The sequence below is a fragment of the Sparus aurata genome, chromosome 22, assembly GCF_900880675.1.
Source record: "Sparus aurata chromosome 22, fSpaAur1.1, whole genome shotgun sequence".
NCBI lineage: Eukaryota > Metazoa > Chordata > Actinopteri > Spariformes > Sparidae > Sparus > Sparus aurata.
The window spans coordinates 19,283,237-19,307,727 of record NC_044208.1 but is presented as its reverse complement, the minus strand read 5'-3'; the positions used below and the strand labels follow the sequence as shown (position 1 = coordinate 19,307,727).

General features: G+C 47.1%; 1 protein-coding gene across 8 annotated transcripts in view; it reads right to left on the bottom strand.

The window, feature by feature from the left end:
• The window catches only part of sash1a (SAM and SH3 domain containing 1a), a 184,525-nt gene that overhangs the window by 26,520 nt on the left and 133,514 nt on the right, over positions 1-24,491 (bottom strand). For 7 of the 8 annotated variants that reach the window (XM_030404406.1, XM_030404413.1, XM_030404410.1 and 4 more), the window contains exons 2-8: positions 18,616-18,744; positions 8,806-8,856; positions 8,656-8,705; positions 3,625-3,665; positions 3,417-3,506; positions 3,211-3,323; positions 1,834-1,932 (exon numbers count right to left, since the gene is read on the bottom strand). In XM_030404406.1, the coding sequence (XP_030260266.1) occupies positions 1,834-1,932; positions 3,211-3,323; positions 3,417-3,506; positions 3,625-3,665; positions 8,656-8,705; positions 8,806-8,856; positions 18,616-18,744 (573 nt within the window). The remainder of the gene's footprint in view (positions 1-1,833; positions 1,933-3,210; positions 3,324-3,416; positions 3,507-3,624; positions 3,666-8,655; positions 8,706-8,805; positions 8,857-18,615; positions 18,745-24,491) is intronic. The other variant, XM_030404407.1, reaches the window with a different exon arrangement.

Here is a 24,491-nt window from a genome sequence, read left to right as displayed (position 1 = left end):
TTCACAGCCTCCAGAGCCAAGCTGTGCGTTCCTCTGAACAATACTCCTTCAGTAACTCTCCCATCCTCTTCTCCTGTCAACAAAAACACCCCCCGATCGATCAGGTCTTCTCCCCCAACAGGAAGTGAGCGGCGGGGACAACACCAGGGCCGACGGACTGAGAAGTCGATCGTCAGACTCATGCACAATTCACGTCGAACCGCCAGACAGCACAGAGAGCTCGAGCCGGAGTTATGTATGGCATAATTAACCTCATTTCTATGTGGAAGGAAATCATCAATCACTTGCGCAGAAGAAGAATTCAAATCGGGACACTCGACGACGTGAGAAAAGTATTTTTGCATGAGTCCTCATTAATGGTTTAAATAAACCACCGACATCGGAGATTCACAGCTATGAATGTGCAAGAGTCTTATTCATCCACTTGAGAGAAATGGGTGATTGAATCTAAATCTACCTGAGAGGTTTTAGGGTCAACCTTCCATTTACTTTAAGAACGAGAACATGGAATGTACAAGCATAAAGTGGATGAGAGTAAATGCAGAATGTCAGCGCTGTTCAGTCTCGAATAAGTAGCTCATTTCAAAATAGCAATAGCACATATGTGGCTGGGAAATCATTTTCAGACGACTCGGAATTTTTGTGTTTGGATAAACTCACTTCCTGTCAAAAAGTGGGTCAGTGTGTGAGGCTGCATGATGGCGTGCTATTCCCATATGATTCCATACTGTACTGAGCTAATTAAAAAGCCGCCTTGACTTTTGTGAGTCATGAATCTGCATCGGAGCTGACCTAAATTTTTTTAAAGAAAACATACAAACATACGATTGTCGCTGAACGGCAAAAACAGCGTCCGACAGCACTAGATTGTCTTGAGCTCCAGCTCCACAACGCAAAGAATCCTCAAAAGGTCTCGAGGTCTGGAGGCCTCCTCTGCAGGGATCGCAGCTGACAAGACCGCTGCCAACAAAAGCGAACGCCGCAAGGGGGTTTCGGGTAGATTTTTGTGTGACTCTCCACTTGGCTTTCCTCAAGTTACAATTACGACTGATTGATGGAAACGGACCCCGGGTAAATTTCCACAAGACAATTTTCTTGTCACTACGGCAGCCAGTGGAGGAAATATTTCAAATAAGGTGCTCATGATTGGATCAACCTGATGGATAAATAAAATAAAGATTGACAACAAACAGCACACATTCACATTGTGACCGAACAGTCACAGAAAACCAGTGGGAAAGAGGTAACACTCCTGCTAAAAAGATGCACATGACATGGTGGAGAGAACATACGTGCACAAGTGGATATATTCAGCCGATGAGTGAAGAGCAGAGAGAGAAGGGGAGATAGAGGGAGAGTAGGCAAGATAAAAAAAAAAAAAAACTGAACAGAGGTGGTTTATGCGATGGCATGTAAAATATATGTAAAAATATTTTACACATATCTAAACTAGGGGAGTCTTTAAGTGGTCTAGACATCAAGCTGGAGGAAACTAGTTGAGTTTACAGTCATTTACATCTGATTAAAGGACAAGTTCACCCAAAAAAGCGGACAATGACTGCAATTTCATTTTCTTGGCTGAACTTTTCCTTTAAACACACACATCCATTCACACATATCTCCAAACAGCAACAACAACAACAACAACAACGGCCGTCCTCCTACACAACCTCGCCGGCTGGAAAAATCAAACTCAGAAAGGTGAGAGTGGTCGAGGTGAGAGTGTTAAAGAGAGGTAAGAAGAAGGGAGAGGTCAGGGTTGTTTTTTTTTTTTTTTTTTTCTTTTTTGGGGTGGGGAGGGAAGGGGAGGGGAGGGGGAGGGAGTGTACTTACGTTGCAGTTCGAGGACTGGTTTAGATTGACTGCAGATCCGTCAGCCCACTCTGCAGTGTCACTACTGCTGGACTGTCTGCTGCGCTCATACTCCTTCAGCTACGTGGAGAAGAAGAGTTTAGAGAGGCAGAGGAACAGGGGCGGGGGGGCCACCCACTCTCACCAGGCATGCTACATCTCTCCAGTGCGCTATCGGACGAGTGATAGACGTCAAGCGGGTGCATTCACAGTGCATGTATACAGACAGACAGACAGACAGACAGACAGACAGACAGGACAGAAGGACTCAACCAGTGATGTAGCGGTAAATTCAAAGGTGTACTATACGTTCATATGAGTTTTGCAACCACTAAATTTAAGTCTTCGCAACACATTAATTTGCCTACTTTTATGTGTGTGGTACGACTATTTGTCTCGGCAAACTTATGTCGGCCTTCATGAGCCTAAATCAGTTTAATAAAGGGGACTGACTGAGAGGTAGGTTAGATTATTTTCTGATTATATTCCACTACATCCCTGGACACATACTACAGACACCGCTAGCTAAACAAAGACGCACAGGCACAAACACGGAGTCGACTCGTCTATCCACAGAGGCTGATCATTGCTTGGTTTAAACTGGAGTGTCAGTCACTAGAGGGGGGAAGCTATTGGCCCAAAGGAGAAAAATCAAAGTTCTGGAGAAAAAAAAAAAGAGGAGTAAAGGGATAAAATCTGCCCTGTGGAGAGCAACCCAGCGCCCGAGTGCTGCTGGACAGTCATGCTTCCCATGAGTAAGACATGACAGAAGCTGATTGACAGGGAAGATGACGGAGGAAGAAGAAGAAGAAGAAGAAGAAGAAGAAGAAGAAGAAGGCAATGAAAGAACAAGAAGAAGAAGGAGAAGAAGAAGAAGGAAGAAGAAAGGAAAGCCAAGTAGTTATCCACCATGTCCACCTAGAGAGAAGAAAGACCACAATGCACGAGAGCATCCCGCCCGACAGATGGGGCTGTTGAGTTACCATGACCACCAGATCCCAGCAATTAGGAACTGAACAACACACCCACACACACTCCATGAGCTCACACCCCTGAAATCCCCCAGAACCCTTGAACCTCTGGAAACACCAATCATCTGGAGTTTGTGTGTGTGCGTGCGTGCGTGTGTGTGTGTGTAGAGGACAATGCGGGGTTAAAATGCGGGGCTTCGTATGTGTTAGTAAGAGTGAGTCGTTTTAGTAAGCCCGAACTATGGTGGGAATATGGAGCAGGAAACTAATCCAGGAGGAGGTCAGGGGGAGAGAGGGGATTGGGGGTTGAAGGGGCTACAGAGGGGTGAGTGTGGGGGAAGAAGGCGGCAACAGGTAAGGCGGGAAGTCATGTTGAGGAGCCGCCTACCCGAGCCAGTGCCTCCTCGACGGTGATCATCTTCTCTTTCACCATCATCATCAGCTGGATGCGCTCTTCGTCGCTCATGGTGATCTCGCTGGCCACGTAGCCGATGTCTTCTCCTGGAGGGCGCAAGGAGAAAAAAGGTCAAGCGCGGAAGGAGGGAGTTCGGCGCTGCTCAGTGCCACAGATCGACTAAACGAAGCTGCACGAACCTTTGGATGTCTGACGCATGACCGGTTTGTGCTGCGACTTGCGGAAGTTCTGCCAAAAGGACTTGTTCTTCTTCTTGTTGTCCCATTTGCCTAAAAGGGAGGGCGGGCTCGGTCAGATATGGGGAAACATTCACCTGATAAACAATGACAACCATAGGAAAAATAATACGACAGCAGAGGACAAACAAGAAAATGCATCTCAGCGTACCTCCTGATCCATCTTCAGAGCTGGATTTGTGCAGGGGCATTCTGGGAGGAGAGAATAAAGAAAGAGAGGGTCAACATTAGAAAAAAATGTCTCATCTTATGAAGTCTCTGTTGACCATAGAGCGTCAAAACAGGAGCTAGGGTGCAGTTCTGTCTGTTCACCACTTGGGGTCAGTGGTGGTACTTATGTGTCAGCAAACTAGGCTCCTGAGGCTTAAGAGGGAGAAAGAGAGGAGAAGGAAGGAGAGGAGAGAAAAGAGAGGAGAGGAGAGGATTGCAGGAGGGTCAGAGGAAGATGGCAGCTACACAAAGTGCTTAAGAAGCAAGTTAGAAGAGGAAGATCTACAGGATGAAGAAAAATAGAGAGCGAAAGTGAAGGAAAAGTATGGAATCGAGGAAGAGAGAGATGGTAGGAGGAGGAGGAGGAGAAACCACAAGGCAGACTCAGCCTGTTTGTTTTTCCACTTCCCTCCACAGGATAGACAGTCACGAGGAAGACGGAGCAGGACGAGTGGGAGAAGAGGAGGAGAGGGTATGAAACAGAGAGGGAGAGATGGAAAATAACTGGAGTCCTGACATGTCTGCAAACCTTTCCTAAATAATCAGACCTAACCGGGGGGAGAAAATAGCAGCTCTGGAGCCGCTCGCGACACATGAGCTGCACTCAGCTTCCAATCAAAAGGTCATGTATGAGCAGACCCGCTTCAGGAGACAGGAAACAACAACAGAAACCTATTCGTGTCTTCTTTAAGGAGAAAAAAGGAAAGGGGGGAGAGCTTTATGTTTAATGTAGCTGCAGAAACCCTCAGAGAAGGAGCGGGCGAAGCTTCAGGATGATGCAAGATGCTACAGGTGTGTTTATATGCAGGTGTGGTGGCGTACTGTACGCTTCTTTCAATCAAAAAGAGAAAATCATGGGACAAAAGGAGAGATAAGAACCATAAACCCCTGTTGAGAGCCTTCAAAATCCACCTAAGTCAAACACTCAACTGAAGGAATCTGAGCCCTGACACACCCTTCTCATGATTGCAGCCGCTGAGCCGAGCGATGAGACAAGGACTTCCGGGGAAGCCATGTGAAAGTGTGTGACAGGATCAAAACAAGACGAGCAGGTCACTTCCTCCTCCTCCACCACCCTCTCCAGTGGCTGCATATGTGTATGTGCATATGTGTTCGTATGTGTGCGCCGACATAAGCCCTCTCTTGGTGCTATGGGAAATCTTCACGCAGGCTTAAAGCCCTGGCTGCCATGGCAACATAATGAGATGCTAATTGAATGGAGGCCTGTATGGTTTGCCTCCCCCCCCCAGATAGGCTATGGCCAAAGCTAATGCTAATAGGACTCGCTCAATAGAAGCTCCTCTGTGGCGCCGCTGCCCCCCCACCCTTCTTCTTCTTCTTCTTCTACTTGATGCTCTATAAATTAACCTCCCGTGCATGTGCGCACACACACACACCCTTGGCGCGCACGCGCTTTAAAAGCGCTTGAACGTCTTTCAAAGAGTGTGTCAGTCCGGGCATTGTGCAGCTAGGCGACTTAATTGGTTTAACCTTAAATCTTTGGCAAGCCAACTTTCCTTTTTCTCTTTCTTCTTCAGCATAATATTAAAGCACAGTATATTGGGATGGAGTTATGCAGGATAGGTGAAAGTTTTCTCCTAATGACTCTTCTGCTTTGTGAAACTGTTACAAGTGTTAAAAACGTGGGCGAATGGCGTTGACGCAAGGGGTTGAATTTAAAGTTGGCTGGGTGGAAATGATAGTTCCCAGGCTGGTGCGTTTTTGGAAACGTTTAACCTGCGAGTGCTGCATATGTTGAGGACGAGGCTTCAGCTACAACTGAAGATGAGCTGTCACACAAGTGATCCGGTAGAAAACATGTGGCACATAGACAAAACTCATCACCATAAAAAAAAAAAAAAAGAAAGAAAAATAAGCAAAGATGGCTTAAGCAGCTCTCACATGACACAGAATGAATCGCAGGCCTGACATACTGTAGCTCCTATCCTGTGTGATGGAGCTGCTGTCCAGGAAAGATGATGAACCAGCTTGCGGTGACATTTGGACACACAGCTGTTGCAGTTTTCACCGCGCTCAGCATTAATCACGGCCTTGCGCGCACACACACACACACACACACACACACACACACACACACACACACACACACACACACACACACACACACGCGTACTGCATTGTGTGTGTCGGTGACTGTGCGTTCTGGTGTGGCCACCTGCAGCCTGAGGTGATCTCCGGTGTTCCCGTGGAGACAATGAGAGGCAGCGACCCGGCGTAAGGGTGGCGGTGCGCACAGGAAGAACAGAGGGGTGAACCCCTTCAGGGGGTCAGGGGAAGAGGTCGGAGGTCACTTGGAGGGGGAAGATGGATGAAAATCATACAGATGATGCACGCTTTCTTTTGTGCATTGTATTTTCTCCTGTCGAACACACGACGTCTGCCGTGCTGCACTCACGGACGCAAATAACACTCAGCCACAAGTTGTAAACATGCTGACAAAGTGCTTTAGCTCCCCGACATGGTGCTGTTGTTCCAAACAGACTCTTCACATGGCACGGCTTACATTTCAATCTGATTACTGGTTACATAAGCCGCACTTTCAGTAGCACCACTGCCTCACATTCACAGTCTCAGAAAACACCGGTGCGAGCCAGTAACCAACAGCTTGTGCCTCGCATCGCGCTTTCATCAGGATCCATTTTCTCCTGTTCAACGTTGCCGATAAGCTCGCTGCTCCCTGTTTTGCAACAATGCCCGCCAATCAATCACCTCTCAAAACAGGAAGTCACCAGCTTGAACCCTCCAGCCTTCTGAGAGCGCTCTGTCATCGCCCCTCAGAGGGAGCCGTGCCCACCTCCTGTCAACAAAGTGATGGGGAAAGAGAGAGGTGGCACGGTGGGGTTTGTGTTATCTACTGTGGGTGCTATTGTCCTGCAGGGAGGTGATGATGGGGGTATCCGTGTCCGTGCTGTGAAAAGGGCACGTGGTGCCTCTTGTGAGGAATGTGTGAGGACGGAGGGTTTGTCCATCACCCGGCCAGCACATGATAAATTGCTACACCTGAAACCCATTCACAACAGTGGAGAGTGGACAATAGGCAGTGTAACAGAGACCACAGCCGGGGTGAAGGAGAGGAGAGGGGGCTGTCAGGATGGATTACCAAAAAAAAAAAAAAAGGTTCTGAGGGGTTTGGATGATGGAGCGTAAAAACTTCAATAACAGGATTAATTAGAAAAAGGTTATAAGAAGCAATTCTATATCACTTTCACACCAGAAAATGGGTTTTTTGGGACGGCTTTGTTGTAAGAGGAATAGAAAGAGCTGACGGGAGTGAACGCAGAGCAGTCTCATCAGCGATTAAGCGAAGACTCAAGGTGAGACAAAGCGCGAATGTTCATGAGAGTGGAAGAGAGGACAGAGAGAAGCCAGACTGACGGGAAGAAGAGAGAACGGCCCAGTCAGGCTCTCTCTCTCTCTCTGGTTTTGTTCGAACAGCAGAGAGACGTCATCCGAAAATGTGGCATCTGGTCCCCATCATCCTCGGCATTCGCCTGTTCAACATATACAGCCATGGGAGAAGAGATCATGTCAGTGGAATGCGTTTCCTCCTGCCGCACGTGGATGTCACGTGAATGTAATGATACCACCGGGGGGTCACGAAGGGGTGACGGTGAGGATCAACGGCGAAAAATTAGGAAAAATGGAGATATAGGAGAGCCAGCACGGCATGAAAGGGCCAACCGACTTTAATTAAGTCTGACGGCAGCACATTTACAGAGCTGAGAACTTGGATATCTTTAAATTGCTTTAAATGCGTCTAGCGGTGATCTCACCAATGGCCCATGGGCGAAGAATTTTTCGTACACACATAACATAAAGTAGTGTGAAAAAAAAAAAAAAAACTGACTCGCGCACTCAATCACGTTACAGGAACCAGTGAAAAGGAACCCCACCCATGCGCGGTTTCATCCTGCTCTTTCGTTCGTGCTCCTTCGCTGTAATCATTTGGCCATCACCCCCTCTGTGTCCCCCCCCCCCCCCCCCCCCTTCTGCTGGACACAAAGGCAGGAAGGAAGCGTGGAACGGTCGGAGAACAGAGAGCGGGCTGCTGGACCGAGCAGGTCAGCCGGAGGGAGCAGCCAGTGGTTTTCCTTTCACCACAGCGGGGATGTGAGCTGAGGAGACCGACTACGGGCATACGTGAGATGTCTATACATGTTGAGGGTTGTATTTCCTGTATGTTTCATCAGTTGGGGATTTATTTCATCATTATAACCACTGACATTTTCATAGCCTTCAGTAAGTGTATAAACGGGACATAAAGCATGTTAGCTACTAGCTACTGTTGTTTAGGGATGAAACTTAAAAGTGCAATAAGTCAGCATATGTAAGAATTCCCATCTTATGTGAAGAAATAAGACTTTTGACGTCTATGTATTGCATTGAAGATATCTACTTATGATAGCATGCTAACCAGCTAGCCCCAAAAGGTGGCCAATTCTTACATATTGCACCTTTAAGAGGAATCGCTGGCCATTTTGGGAAAATGTATATATTCACATTCTCGCGCACAGCAAAATCTGGAGATTGATAACACTTTCATGCTGCCGGTGAATAAATCAGTATTTTCCACGGCTGAACTAGGTAAACTCCTCACCCACGCACCACCACGCTCATCCACGAAGAGTTCAGAGTTTTCCACCTGAGGAGCTGACCTCCACTCCCCACTGGCGAGGTCAGAGACCCCTTGCTGCTGTCTCACGAGAGATCGATCAATCACGCGAGCTGCGTACGGAGGTGCGCGTTTTTCCACCCGCAACTGAACATGTCAGCCGTGATTTCGTGTGCAGGCGTGTACGGTTTGATGCGATCCAGACGCAGGCTGCCCCGCACATTGCTTTGACATGCAACAGACGCACATTTCAATCTGAGCATATTTCATTGCTCAGCACATGTTACAGTGATAAAGTGTGTGTGTGTGTGTGTATGTGTGGGGAGGGGGGGAACATACTTTCTGTCTGTCTCTGGAGTGGACACCTCACTGCTGAAGCCTAATGATTCCTGAAGACAAAGAGAAGGAGACAGGTGTCAGATTGAGTTTCGAGCTAAAGATTGTATAAATTGGACAAAATGAATCTTATGCTTTAGTGTCTCTGACTACCTGGATCTCAGTGCGGAGCTGCAGGGATGTGCTGCTTGGATCCTGTTTCTCCTGTGAAAAAAAAGGCGAGATAGAGAGAGAGAAGTAAGTCAAATATCAGTGTCAAAGATCAATCACTTAATAACAGGGGGAGATGATATGCAAGCACAGAGTTCAGAGGACTCGACGGGTAAAACAAGACCTGTACATAAAGGGAGGGAAAAAAAAAGGTCAGTTGACTGTGGAAACAGTAGATGGTGTGTTCAACAATGCCCTCATGCGGGAAAGACGTCTTCGGTCAGGTTCATGTAGACACACCTGCATATCAGTGAAAACAAACACAAGCACGTGCGTGCACGCCAAGCAGCCCGGCCGTAGACAGCTCAACAAGTCGGGTCCTGCTACAGGTTCCCAAACCTGCAATACTTGTTTTGCGATTGTTAGTGAAAACCACTGGTTGGTGGTGCAGCCTTATGCGGTCTTGGCTTTCCTCGCACAGCAAGACGTGACAACAAAGACAACACCTACATAACTGGCCTCGAAAGATTTAGAGTGACGTTAGTGTGCACCTCCCTCAAGACAAGGCAACACCTGCTGATTTTACACCAATCTTTAGAGTACAACATGCCATATTGCAATACTAAATCCTTCTAACCCTGACCTTAACCCTTCGAAAACAAACACAGACCTTTCCAACTCTGATTGTTACCCTTCGAACACTAACCTTGAGGTAGTTCCAACAGGTACAGGATGCAGGATTTTCCTCTAAAACAACGTATAAGAGTGATGCATAAATAATCCCCCTCTTGCCATTCTGCTGTTTTAAGGACATTTCTAGGCATCAGTGAGTCCTGGAAACATAACTGATTGCTGCATCCCAAACACCAACTCCTTAGTTCAATGTTTAACAGTGTGTTTTTCCAAACAGGAACACAAACTCTGCATATTTTGCCTTTAATACATGAAATGGAATCAGATACAAAGTGGGCAAACCGGTTATGTGTAAAACAGAAAGCCAGACTTTGGCTTTGAGTTTAAGGAACAAACTACTCAAAACTATTTTCTGTACGAAAAACAGGGGAAAATGAGACATTTCTCGACAGAAAAAAACCCTCACTTTCACTTTCTGTGCTGTTCCAGTCAACGATCTCTAAAGCAGGTGTCCTCATCGCGGCGGATACAGATGAGTCCCAAACCAGAACGCTTCTACAGGCACAGCCTACACACAATCACAACAAGTCTGCAACTTTGCTTTCAGCCTCCGCCATGTGATTACTTAAAGCCAATGAACAGCCTTGAGGAACCGTCTGAGTGCATGCATCCTTTCGTTGGACAAGATTTACCCGACTCCCACAGAGCTCGCACTCGCCCGATGCTAGGCACAGTCCTGTACTGTGAAATATTAGGCACCGCGGCAACAGATGGGGTCAGCCCTTTGCTCCGGGGGGTTGCGACCATATTTTTTCTTTTGTTGATTTTCTAGCGGTCATTTTCTTTCTCGTTGCACAATGAAAAATATGTGGCTTTATATTCCCCATGTGCCTTTAATCTTCCCTGACACGAGCTAGAGGGTAAGTGAGGACAACCCGAGCCCCTATTACTCGCTTCCGCGTACCGCAAGGAAAGGAAAGCTCATACAATGTGACTTGAAAAACATACTTGTGACATTATTAAAGCATACTTGTGTGGGTACACAGACTATAAAAAGGGAATTGGAATACAGAGGAGGTTGGCCAAGAAGACCCTTGAGGTAAAGTTAAGAATAGCTGACCTCTTGGGTTTCACAGGTTTAGGGCAAATTTCAACACATTTTGAGGAAGTGCCCCGGTCATGGTACTGCCATAAGTTCCTAGTTTTACTTTCTATGGGACTGATGCTAGACCACTAAATGTTATTACTCCCACGAGAAAACGTCTCCCAAAGTTCTGCCTGAACATGGCAACACTGTCTTACAAGATCCAAGTTGAAGTGGTAGCGAGTCCCTTCATCTTATCCAGATAGAACAGAATTCAAATCCCGGCATATTATCTCATCTTTACTGGAGGATCAGGACGCTTGTATTTAAAAAAGGTGTTGACATCAGCCAAGTAGGTTAGGTCTGTAGAATCGAGTTGACTGGCTTCCTAAAACCATTAAATAGCGCTTGCTGTTGGAGCGGCGACAAGGAAAAAAAGACAAATCGAATCTGGAGTTTCCCGAAAGCGGAGCAGGGAATAGGAAATGAGCGTTCTTTGAGAAATTCGCATCACTCTCCGTCTCCACACCCAGATAAAAAAAAAAATGGTAGGATAACAGTCACAGGAAGCTGAATCTAGATCGCTTCCTAATCAAGTGACCTGCAGTTTAACCTCCTTTCTTTTTCGTCTTTGACTGGGGCTTTTCGACAAGGGAGTGTAATCCTTCCACACGCCTCACCCACTCAGTGTGAGTCAGTGAGTGGCTCATAGTTAAAAAGAACTTGGAAGTGACATAACCTCCTTTAAGAGCTCTTTAAGCGCCTGTGGCCTGCAGGTCATCTGAGCAGGAGACCTTTTACTGCTGAGGTGGCTGAAAGCCTTTAAAATTAGCCCCAACCCTACACTTATCGTACTGGTAGTTAACAGAGGGCAGACAGTAGTGATGTTAGAGAGACAGTCTGGCTGGGTTTTTATCTATTATGTTAACTTTAGCAGTTCTCCTAGCCTGTTTGCCTGTTTGTCTATTAGTCTGTTACAGTGATCAAGCTCGAGAGGGGCACGGGTCCGGAAGTTTCTTTGGAAAGTAAATCAACCCTGAGAGTCTGAAACAATTTGTCCATCCCAGAGAGTATGAAGGATTCCCATAAGTCAGAAAGCAGGTACCCGTCCATGGTCATAAAAGCTCGTGACCTACAGAGGACAGGGTTTGGTCTGCACGTAGGGAAAAAATCAGGGACGGAACTGAATGCCTGAATTCTCTTACAGAGGGAGAGCTTATGTGAGACAAAGAAACAACACATCTATCCCCTTAAACAAGCACAGCTTTGGCAGCCGGCTCTGTTTAAACAACTGCATGGTGCAGAATAATGTGGCTGAGCCCACATAAAGAGGGAACAAGGTGTGCGCTCACACGCACACACACAGTCGTGAAAAACCCGGCTTCACAAAAAAGGTATCGGCGGATTGGTTTTGCTATCAGATCCTCTTTGATGGCTTCTCCGGACTGCAGTGACAGCGAAGATATGCCACTCTTGCCAATGGATATCTACAGGCACCATGCCAACTGGCTGGAGAAAAAAATGGAATGATTCAAAATTAAAATGCAAGCTGTCGGCTCACCGCCTGGCAAACACACCACACAACGGACACACACAGAAAACATACAGCCAGACCTGGGCGCAGACATAGCCGCAGACATAAACCTAGACGGATCACCAGGCCGAGGAGCAGAAACTCGCTCGGCTTCCACGCACAGAGCTCCAAAGAGACGGAGACACAAAGCAGCCCTCTGTTCCCTCCTGCTCCTCCTCGGCTTCCCTTAACTCCCTGTCAGTGCGTGCCATCTCTGACATGGAGGGAGGGGGGCGAAGGAGGGGGGCGCGGAGATGAGGAGAAGATCTCGCGAAAAACAAACAAAAACCTACATCCCCTTTGCTTTGCGCTGCAGATCCGTGAGATGAATTCGACACGGCGCAGGATGTGGAGGGAGAGTCGGCGTAAAAAGCTTCCCAAGGTAAACTTGGGTTTTCTCTCCTCGACTGACGGAGAGCGGGGAAGAAGTTGCCGGCGTAGGTGTCACAGTTCGAGAAAGAGAATATCTAATTGATGCATTTTTTTTTAAGGGGGTGTCTATACGTGTGTGCGCTAGTCTTAGATCTCACAACACACTCCCAGAGGGGGTATGTTATCCTTTACATGAACTTACCAGCATCAGCAGCTTGAGATACTGCCCTACTTACCCTGGATTGGCAAGTATGCGTGTGAATGTGCACGTGTTTTTTTTTTTCGCTCCAGATGTCCACGAGGTCGTCCGTGCACAATTCACTGTGTGTGTGTGTGTGTGTGAGATGCGAATCGCGAGACTCTGATTGCTTAAGCGTGACTGAATTGAGTTAAAATAAAAGAGAGAGGGAGCAGTAACGGGGCATATGAGGGAGCGCTCCGGCTAATGAGGATCACGATGTCTGCAGACGGGGAAACAAGCTTCTGAGACGACTGCTCGCACACACACACACACACACACACACACACGCACACAGAGGCATCAAAAGCACCAGTTAGGCGACTGTAATTCCCAGCACCACACTGCTTCCCATCATTAACCGAGAAACTACGGCTAAACTCTGCTTTTTGCTGCAGCAGGACCAGACTCTTTTTTTAATGAGAAGGAGAGGGTAGAAAACACAGACAAGTGTAAAGCAGCAGCAGTTTAGTCCAAACATGGCTGCAAAAGTCCACCGAGACTTCCCACAGCCGACTTCCTGCCAACCTCCGGGGCAGAAGTAGGCGGATATGCGGCAAAACTAGAGGGACCAGTTGGCTTCGTGGAGGTGCGCCAGCTGGCACGATCGGGTAAATCTGGGCAGCCGTGCTTGAGGGTGATAGGTAGGACTGCACACATGGAGGGACAGGCACCAACTGGAGAGCCTGGTGCGAGCCCAAAAAAAGTGATCAGTGGGACCGGTGCGTGCCTGCACAACCGGCTCGTCTGGAAGATCTCATTGGAAGATCCACACACACACACACACACACACACACACACACACACACACACACACACACACACACACACACACACACACACACACACACACACACAATTTTAAATCTCACACACAAAAGCAGGAAATACATGTTCTCAACGGGCAGCATGAACCAGATTCGGCTATGCCACCCCTGAGCCGCTTCCGGTTAAAGTCATTTACGAGGAACACAAGACCATCAGTGCCATCGGTAACACCTTCGACAGCTTCCTTTTCCACGAGGACTGTGAGGGTATGCATGTATGTGTGTGTGTGTGTGTGTGTGAGAGCGTGCACGCCTGCAGCTCGGGCCTGCGTGCTTCCACAGTGTGGAGCATTCCTAAGCCCGTCGGATCATCATTGTTTTGGTATTTCAAGACAAAATACCAGGGTTATTACAAATTCCAATGACAGATTCACGATCTGAAATTGGGACAATAAAAATCACAAATACACCGCCCGCTTTCCACAAGGGTTATGCCAATAATGGAGGTATGCCAACGTCATTTCAAAGTAATCCTATGGCAACAGAGGCCACTGTTTGGGTATGATGAATTTCTAAGTCTCTAGGCAGAAATGCCTGAGGACAGGAGAGGACAAATAAGCAGCAGAATTCACCCGAGAGTTTTGTCTTTCTTCTGCGCTGTAGCTTTAACCCGGCTGAACTGACCCACTTTGACGACTGAACTTCACGCAGGCATTAGCACATTAACCGCACTGTTCCTCACCTCATGGCAAAACAAAAACACGCCTGCACTTGAGTCTTGACCTCCAGCTGTCAGGCTGCTCAGCTAGAAAAACCATTACAGAGCATTCCTGAGGCAGGCAGATCAGCCTGACACCAGCCGAGGCATTTTTCGTGTCAAGAGCGTTTCAATTTTGAAGTCGACAGTGAGACCGGCAACTGAAGGGCTCTGGCCGAAAGCATCAAAAGGATTTAATCTTCCGAGGCCCGGTTGTTGATCCGTGACTTTCAGATCACTCTCAGCGATGTCACCACAGATGCTGTTGCAATTCCCAATTATGGTTTACAGCATGTAGAAATGTGTTAAAAGGTTGGCCTCACTACCGCAAATTCCAAAACCGATCCCACTTGATTTATATTTGATGCACTTCATCTGTTCCATCCGTGTGGTTAGAGAGACATGCTAATATCTAGTTTGATGTTTTCCCTCCTACGGCTATACACCCGATCAAACCAGTCTCTGCAGGCCTACGGGATCCCTCTCGTGGCTTCTGTGTCTGTGTTTTGGCATGTTTTCACGTGCAGCAGCAGCTATAGTACTGAAGTACATACAGCGAGAGAAAGTAAAGGCGGATCTCATAAACGGCCTGTATCTTTGGATCATATTTGAAAAGCCTTTAAATTTGCTTCCTGAAAGTCATAAGCGCCGAAATACAATCAACGAAAAAACCTTTAATACCTGTAATTGAAGTGTGGGAATTAAATGATTCCTGAATAAACACTGACTCAACCTGCACCCAAGCTGAGACGCAGTGTTACTTTGAATGGGCCGAGTCACTGCGACGTTTCGTAATTTGTTAAATAGGTAAAGGAGACAAGAGCGATTACGCGCGCAATTATGCAAACTGCATCAGCTCCAATTACACCAGCAATCTTCAAAAACATAGGCCCGCTTAAAGGGCGGATCTAAAATGTAGAGCTCACTGCATTGAGTGTATGTTGATATGGTTAATTGTATCTTTAAAAATCATCTTCCGCTTGTGCTTTGGTGCGAAAAAGCAATGTGAAAAACAGCAGTGAGTGCTCTAAATGTCCCTGATTTTGCGAGCGAAAGGATCGACAGACGTGTCCCTTAAAATAACACATTTTCCTTAAAAGCTGCTGACCTCTTAACTTCGTTGTGAACTCTTCTTATCAGTTCCACCGACAAGCCTTATGCATCACCAAGTCAGCAGCCATCCAAACTCTCACTGTCCATAGCGCTGGGAAACTGTTCATGTTAGTGCTAATCCATAGGTCGCATTCCCAAAGGGGGATGTTTGGTTAATCCCCTTTGTCCCCCGCTCGTCATAAAACTAACACGAAGACGCAGTGGAACGGCCCAGCCAAGACCAGACAGGAAGTGGGTACATTGATAGCCATCTCTGAGAGAGCCTCTATCATCAGCTCCTAATAGGGGGCAGCAACACTTTTACCACAACTGAGACCCAATCACTTTGTAAACCGAGAGGCCCATCAAGAGCCGGCAGACACGTTGCGCAAGTGAAAACAAACACAAATGTCAAGTTCCAGACAAATTTTGTGAAAACTGTGAATGTCGCAAGAACATTTCTCAAGAAATGAACTAAAAAAACCTGAAAAGAAACCAAAAGGTTCGCATAAATCATATTTATAGATATTAGTGATTTTGCTGGACTAGGAGTCAATTTGAAGAACAGAAACCTATATAAGAGGGCTTCTTCTTTCTCTTTGGTGTCACCATGCTGATCACAGCTAAACTGTAGACAATGGGGAATTCTTTGTGGGGATTTTTCTAAAAAGCGAATCGCAAAATGTGTTGTCAACAGTAAACATCTGTAGACTTTCAATCAGACATAATCCTACATCAAAAAGTCCACAGCATTATGTTGTATGTCTTTTCACAAACGCTCTTAACCTTGATATAAAACGTCATGGAAGGAGAATCTGACTGAAATTACACCAGGGCCGCAAGATATTGTGGGACGGCTCTATCTCCTTTTCCTTTTCTTTTGAGAAAGAGAGAGCGATCGTCCACTGACCCCAAGGTAGCTTTGAGGACCTCTCCTTAGCATTGTAAGAAATTCGACCAGCTCTTATAATGGCCGCCACTTTAATATCTCTGGGTCACTATGCTCAGTTGGGAACATTCCTATGCAGAATTCGACTGCAGCCCATGTGTGAAAACCCACAAAAAAAAAGGTCAGAGCTGAGGTCGATCTTTGCCCCTTGAGTCACGTGGCTCCTGACCAAAGCTGATTTGGAGTGAGTCACCACCCCGTGCCGGCAAAAGTTACAGTTGCAGAGGACTCGAGTCAAAAATAGAAAACAACTGACCTATAAACAGTGTAGTCACAAAAATAAAAGACAATAAGTGGAGAGGGAGTGGGTCATGATTGCATCACCCACCATCCTGTACCCTTTAGAAGTGACAGGTCTTTCCCTAAAGGCCAAGTCCCTCAGGAGCACCGCTCACTAAATGTCTCCCCATTAAAGGGGGACTGTTAGACGCTGTGACCTTCTCTTACTGGCTGCTATTGGTCCTGAGGGAGGCGGCTGCATGACGCTGGCTCGCGGCCACTGATCTCTGGACACACTTCACACGTTACAATAGACATTCGCCGCTCTCGTTCTGACCGGGTGTCCATACCGCTGCCCTGCTCTCAACTTCAGCTTGGCCTCTCTCGTTGCCTTATCTTGTGCATTGATGTTGTGTTTTTGCTCTAGTTTTACAGGTGCTACGCCACCGCCTTCGAATGTATGAAGCTATCCAGCCAAGTGGAAAATCAATACTGTATTGTTGTAATGGCAGGAATCTTGTCCAAACCCGCTCTTACCCCTCGCTAGCCTGGTATAATAAAGGCTGCTCTACACGGCACACCTAATTTTAGAAAAGGGACCGCACTGAAATGCAAGGCAAAGTTCAATCCATACAGCGTGGGTTGATGCTGCACTTTAGAGAGCCCTCAATAAGGTGTTGTCTGACCCATATTCCTTCATGTTTTTCCTCGGCTCTTCCACTGTATTTTGGTGCCAAACTCTGCAGAGTGGCGGGACAGCTGCAGGCTCTCACATTCTCCATTCCCCTCATCCTCCTCCCTTCGCCTTCCTCTGTTCACATCCTCATCCTCCTCCTGTGCTTGGGCTTCAGGCGCGGGGCCCAGTCAGCTCTTTTTCTCCCTCTCTCCTCACACACGGGTTTGCAAAATCTGCCCCCGAGTGCTTCCTCAACCCCCCGTTTTATCTCCTCAGGATGAAACCCTCCGAAACAAAATGTCCAGAGGTAATCCACATTACCCTGGAACTCACGTGAAGGTAAGACTAAACACGACGGCCACACGGAGGGAACACACAACCTTATGATCAAGACGCAAAATGTATCCATAGCAAGGAATTTTTTAATGCGTTCCGATCCCCCCTCCACAGAGCTGTGAGAACAGGATGTCTGCTTGCAGTCATTAAAAGGAAGAGCACAGTAAATCTGCTATCCATCGTAGCCATACCTGTCAACCCAACTGAAACCACATGGCCGCCTTCGAGCAGAGGAGGCCTCCTTTTCAACTGGAAAGCCAGTAATGACGGACGGATATACGAGCAGAGGCTAAAATAAGAAACGCTGAGGCAACGTGATATCTGAGGAAAATCTGTCGAGGGACATCTGAATTGTTGGACGTTCGACTTTCAGTCTGATCTGTGATGTAGCTGCTGTGCGATGCTAGCGTGGGTCAGAAAAATAGCAATCTTACAGAGCTATTTGTTTAACAGGGAGTACAAATGGCATAGAACCAAACATCAAAATTCACCATGAATAAGTCATAGAGCAATTATGAGCTTAGCATTACACTCAACACTTTCGTTCCTGTTCTTGTTCTTGTGCACCCACTGGGTGGTGTGCTGCAATACCCAGGCTGGGCCCTCTGCAGCAGCACCAGCGGCAGCATTCCTTCATACATTCGTGTGCAGCTCGGCAACAAAAGGGGTGCCCCACTAGCCTACATCCTCCTGAGAAGGACCCTCAAAACCCTCCCCCCCCACCTCACGAACCCCCAGAACACCCCCGCATTCACATCCAGCAAAAGGCACACTGCCTTCAAGGAAAGTCTGAAACCTTAGCGCACATTCATGTCCGTTGTGTCGCCACCGCTCCTCACCAAGTTGTTGGCTCAGGTTGTGGAAATTACATTCTGCGAAGCTATGAGACTATTCTAGAAGGGGGATTTTTAGGGTCATTATTAAAGGATTTGCAGAAAACAAAAAAAAAGAAGATCATTTGTCGAAAGCAATTTGAAGACATGCAAACTGAGTAGGGAGCGGGAAACGTTGCGGCTGGCGGCTGTTTTTCGCTCAAACCATGTTGCTATGACAGTTTTATTTCCATTGTGTGTGTGTGAATGTGTTTTTAGTGCGTTCTGTTTTTTTGCGCACGTACCATGTCGAGCTCTTGGGACACTCGTCTCCTGCGTAGCTCCTCCATGCGGTCGCTGACGTCGCTGAAGCAGGTGTTGTAGTACTCAGAGTACTCCTGGGCAAGGTCATCTATGTTACCCAGTGAACCATCCTGGAGAGAGGAAGAGAGGGAAAAGGTTTAGCCAGGGGGGACTACAACATCCTGAGAAAGGAAAGCTGATTATCTAAAAAAAATGCTGCCATTGCAAAAACTCATATCATGTCCGATGCATATAAAGTAAATTAATGAATTTAGCTTCTATTACTTTACAAGATTCCACCAGTGCTCCAGGAAACAAAAAAAAGCCCAAAGCCTCAAGTTACGAGCACATCCCACTCCGTCTTCTCCGGTTACTCTAACCACGGCTTCGTAAAACCACCGTCACATACACTTACAATTAGTGGCGTGTAAGAGGTACCTACAGGCATGCATTTGGGTAAACCTGGGGTTGGCGTGGGGATACCAACAGAATCACTCACTCACACAAGTTCCCATTCACCACTCTGACTATGCTCTCAATACAAACTGAAAAAGAAACCTAAAAATACTCCCCAAACCCCTGTTTATTCATTCTTATCGAGTCCCATTCAGCGAGGGTCTTTGGCCAGCCATGCGGTCTGATCCTGGGTTTTGTCTTCGTATAGAGTCATATCAAGGATGCCCTTTAGCGCCTCGGACATTCGCCGAACTCCAAAACAAACACACTCTTCCGGTTTGCTGTGGTTTGGATCAGCGCAGTTCCTGTCTTTGTGTGGAGCACATGTGTTTGGGGTTGAGGGAGGAAGCTGTGCTTCAAACAGTAAAGGCCTTACCTACCAGAAAACTCTTTGGATATAATGTTGAAGACTAACCTCAGAGTTACTTTTGGAAATGGAGTCGTTCTAGGAAAACAAGTCTGTGAATACAAACTGGCGGCACAGAGAGCGCCTGTATTGTGAAGATAATGCAGCTGGCAGGAATCAAAAAAAGACACCATATCTGACGCTATCCAAATCTCTGGAAGCCCTGAGATCTCAAATGGATTTTAAAATGTTGTTATTTAAACCCTCGACATCCGGTCAAGCTCATGCACCCACTTCATTCAGGTGGGTGTGTGCTAACGCTAATGGTGGCTGAGCAGCTACAGTGAGGATTCAGGCTTAAAAATGTTTTGTTAATAGTTTTTTCAAATCAATTTGGGATCTAAGTGCTTCTGGAGACTTAGATTTCACCAAAAGAGCTGGAAAGATTTTTTGGACTATGAAACTTCAACTTTTTGAGATTTTTTTTTGCAGGACGTAGAAGACGTAGAATCCTGCTCGTTCGCTGTGGCAGAGAAGACTGACTCCCCTCTCTCGCCTTGGTGAAGATGTAGGCTGCTCTGGCAACGACGGGCTGGCTGTTGAATATTCATCAGTGTTGATCTAATCTGTGCCAGGCAGACAGCTAGCATTGAGTCACTGTGCAGGGTCCGAACAGTCTCTCTCTCAGTCTCTGTCTTTCTCAACGGGGCTACCTATCCGAGTGCCAGGCCGCAAATGAATGGATCACTGTGAATGTGAGTCAGTGCGCCACACACATATACACACACAAGGGCACTGGGCCCCTGTGAACGCACATTTGCATGCACCCACATGCACGCAGGCGATTTCACAAACACCGGACCAAAACAAACTCATGCGGGCCCAATCGTACACAACGCAGCTCAGTGGACCGGGTCGTGAAAAAAAGGGGGGGGATTGTGCGTCGAACATCACTGACAAAACACATGTTCTGTTTCAGAAGAGTACAGTTTGTCTGGCTGTGATCGGTCCTCCCACTCTCATTACTTGAGAAATCCTGTTCTGGCCAGACACATGGTTCGAGATGACTGAGATTCCCGGTGGGAGCACTCCCTGAGCAGAAATATGCTTTCCCCTCCAAACCTCACATTGACTGAAAGCACGCTCTCATTGCAGAACTCCAAGATGTTTTAATCACCACACACACGCACACGCACACACACACACACACACACACACACACACACACACACACACACACACAAACCATGACTGCCCTGATCTCATTGCCACATCCAGGAGATAAGAATGAACACTGTGCGGAGATTACACCAACTCTTGACTGACGGAGGGCCAAGTCGGCTGGTGTTAACAGCGTTAGATTAGTTAGGTCATGGCAGCAGAATTAATTAACCATGCTTTGTTATTTTTCTGCCCCCCTGCTCTCACAGGAACATTGAATGTAAACTTTAGCTGTGGACAGGTAAAGCTTGCTTCCAACTGCTTCTCTGATTGAATGCATCCACGTGTACGCCAGCATTCATGTGTGCGTACATAACTGGGATTCCTCCGATTCCCCAGTGGCATGAGCTCATGAGGGTCCAACACAGCTGAGCCGCACACCCCACCTCCCAGCGCCACCTTGTAAAGTGACACTGCATATGCCTCGGCTGTGTGTATCCACTGTGAGAGCACGCATGAAAACAAGCGCAGAGAGTGCGAACATCTTTGTAAGGCGCACTGACTGTTTGCTCGGGATATAAGATTGACACTGTGTGTGTCAACAGATGAGCCAGCGCTCAGCCCACATTGCAAGAGAGAATCCCGTCAACGCGGGAGTGAAGGTGGAAGAGCTTGGAGGGATCCGACAGTGGTCCGCACATCTAGTTCAGAAAATGTGAGCAGAGGGGTGGGGGGTGGAGGCTGGACAAGGGGTGATTTGTAGGATACTGACTGGGGCAGCTGTGGGATGAGACGAGGATAAAACATCTGGAGTCTGGGCAGAGTCATTTTATTGGGAGAGATTCTATGGGAGAGTATTGAATCCCTCCATGTCTTATCTGACTTGGAATGCATGCGCGTTGGCATGACAGGCCAACTAACAACTCGTAAAAAAACTCATTCTCACTCCGAAAATATCCGGTGAAACCGTTTTAGAAGCGAATTAACAGTAATAACTTTTTTATGGAGGCATGTTTGAAAGTCTCACACCGTTTCGGCTGACGTAACCGGGCCTCCACCCTGCATGAGCGAGGGGAGGCCTACTCCCAGTTTTGACTCAAACAATAGCAACAATAGCCATGCAAGAAAACAACACCCAATCGAGAATGTGTTGGTGAGTTTGTGTGTCATTTGCTCTCCGGGCCCAAGGCGCTGTCTGCTTGATCGAGGGCTACTCCCAGCGTGCAGCTTTTCCAAGACTTTGAGCAAGCCAAAACAGAGAACATTTCCTGAGAACTGCTTCAGAAGTGATAGTCTGTGTAGAAGTTGCATTCGCTGCGAGTTAATGGCTGCCATGTTCTTCCCCAGTCAAAACACAAATTACCGGCATTGCACCACACTGGGTAAATATTTCAGCGATGCATAATATGACTGCTACTGATCTAAGTGATTTACACAATATTCATCGGAGAATGGAGGGGGTGGAGACGATTAGCATTCATACCGCAATTCAAAAAGATATAAATATAGCTCATCCCATAAATCTAGCAGCTTTAGTGCTGCAATATAAATCTATAAGCTTACCAAATCAGCCTGATTGCATTTACGAGAATGCGAACAGCCTGATTATCCAGTAGACGCTCACTTAGCCAATTAGCAATGGCATCCCTGGAAGTCTTACTACCACAGACCTACTGTATGCCTCTTTAGACATTCAGAAGGTCGGTTTAGAGCAGCCTTTAAAAACCATTCACACTGTCAGTGCGTTTACATGCACAGCTTAGTCAGATTACAGCCATAGGTCGACTATGCTGCTCAGTCGGACACTTGCAATTAACCGAGTATACATGCCAGTGAGAAAATCGAATTACTGGCCGAAAGCATGTCATACCCCGGTACGCTAGGTGGCGCTGTACCCATTTCAACTAGTGTTAACGGCACACCTCCGGCTGACCTCTTTACGTCACCAGCTGCCTCGGCATTCAAGAAAGATGGCGTACGAAGAGTGAGACGAAGCTACATCTTTGTACACTTCGAATATGGTGTACATGACAATTACACAAACTAGGTGCACTCTGGCGCTCTTTCTTGCCATGATTTCGGAGGAAAGCCGCCGCCGCCGCCACCGCCGCCCGTCTACTTCCAGCTCACGGCCCCGGGGAAAAATCTCGCGCCTGCGCAGAACGCAAAATCCGATCGATCCGCTGGAAACGTATACATGCAGGAGTAATGCGACTTTCAATCGAATAATCTACCTAGTGTAATTCGACTATGAGAAATCCGATCCGGTCCGATTTTAGTCAGACAAAGGTGTATACATGCATCTCAAAAATCCGTTCATAGTCAGACTAGCGCAGTAATTCGGTTTTCTTGAGTGTCATGTAAACGCACTGATTGGGGTGAGCCATCGCAGTAACGTATACATCGATAATAAACCATAGATTGAAACATATCTATATGTATTTTCAATTTCAGTGCATCAACTGGTTGTCAAAAATCATTTATCTTTATTTTTAGGGTAAGTCCGGTGAAAATTTTTCACTTCCACTGCAGTATCATAAATACTTTGAGTCGGGCATCAAGCTGTTAGTACTTTTAGATTAACACACTGCCAAGAATGTGCAGTCCGCAACGGAGGTGACAACTTCTCCGAGACAGAACATCTGAATGGCACGACGTCGAGCCAGTCTCCTTCGCAAACTTATTAAAAAATTCCACAGCCAGCATGCAAGGCGCTGATAACTCTGGGCTCCTTACGTGCTTAGAAATCCCTGCCAAGTCGCGGCGGCTAATCTTGTGATCAGTTTACACTCGATTCGTGTTTTCCACATCAGGTTAGATGTTGCAAAGTCTCTCAAAGAGAGTGTTTGTTTAGTCGGAGAGACAGACATTCAAACAGGCTAAAGCCCATTAGTCCTGGGCCTAGGGTGTTTGTTCTGGTCTATCCTTTGAGCTCACATTCCTGACCGTGCCATCATACAGGGGCTCAGTTATGTCTGGAGTTGAATGTAACATGGTATTAACTATTGTTACAGTGCCGGTCTTGTGACTACCCATTCTCTGGGGAAAGGAACAATGACAGCAGTTCACAATAGGGCCATGCATCTGATGTAATGTTAGAACGTCAGTGGCATGATCACTTTCACCGACTACGCAACCTCACAGGACAGGTCAGGCAGGTTGAAATTGCCACCGACTGTCTTGTATTGTGCTGCGCTGTCCTAATGTTCTGTCAAAAAAGTCAACCAATAGAATCGCTCGCATTCACTTGAGTCATTGATACACCATTTTAAAACCCAACCTGCGAGAACGGTCGCGTCACAAATCATCGTAAAAGCAATAGCAAGTAATCCATCCTTCACTCCACCCAGCCCTCTATCCATCTTATTCCCCCAGCTCTCTCCCACAGCAAATATTTCACCATCCCAGCTTTTTTTTTTTTTTTTTTCTCCTGGACTTGAACAGTAGTATCAACGCAGTGCCAACCAATCATTTAAACAGACCAGAGGGAGAAAGATTGATGAAGTCAGATATGAAAAATCTGGAAGAAGATAAGTGAAGACGGGTGGAGGGTGCTGCTCATGTGCCATATTGCATCACCCGTCTACAGTAGCACTGAACAATGTTGGATGCACTGCAGTGGAGAATTCCGCACAATGAGGAGCCGGCAGATGTCTGACTAATAGATCTGGTGAAGGCCAAGGGAGCTGATGGGGGGGGTGACTGTCGAGGAAGGTGAGGGCAAGGGCCACAGCCCACCCCCTTTTAGAGGGCTTCCTGAGGATATCCACGGCCCGAGCACAACGGTGCCCTGCCATCCCAGCAGAGGAAACCTGCCAGATCTCTGTGTGACCTCAATAACGAGACCAGTCAGGGGAGGGGCGAGCAAGAGAAGAGTGAGCCGAGTTGGACCGGGCAACAATAGACAAAATTAGG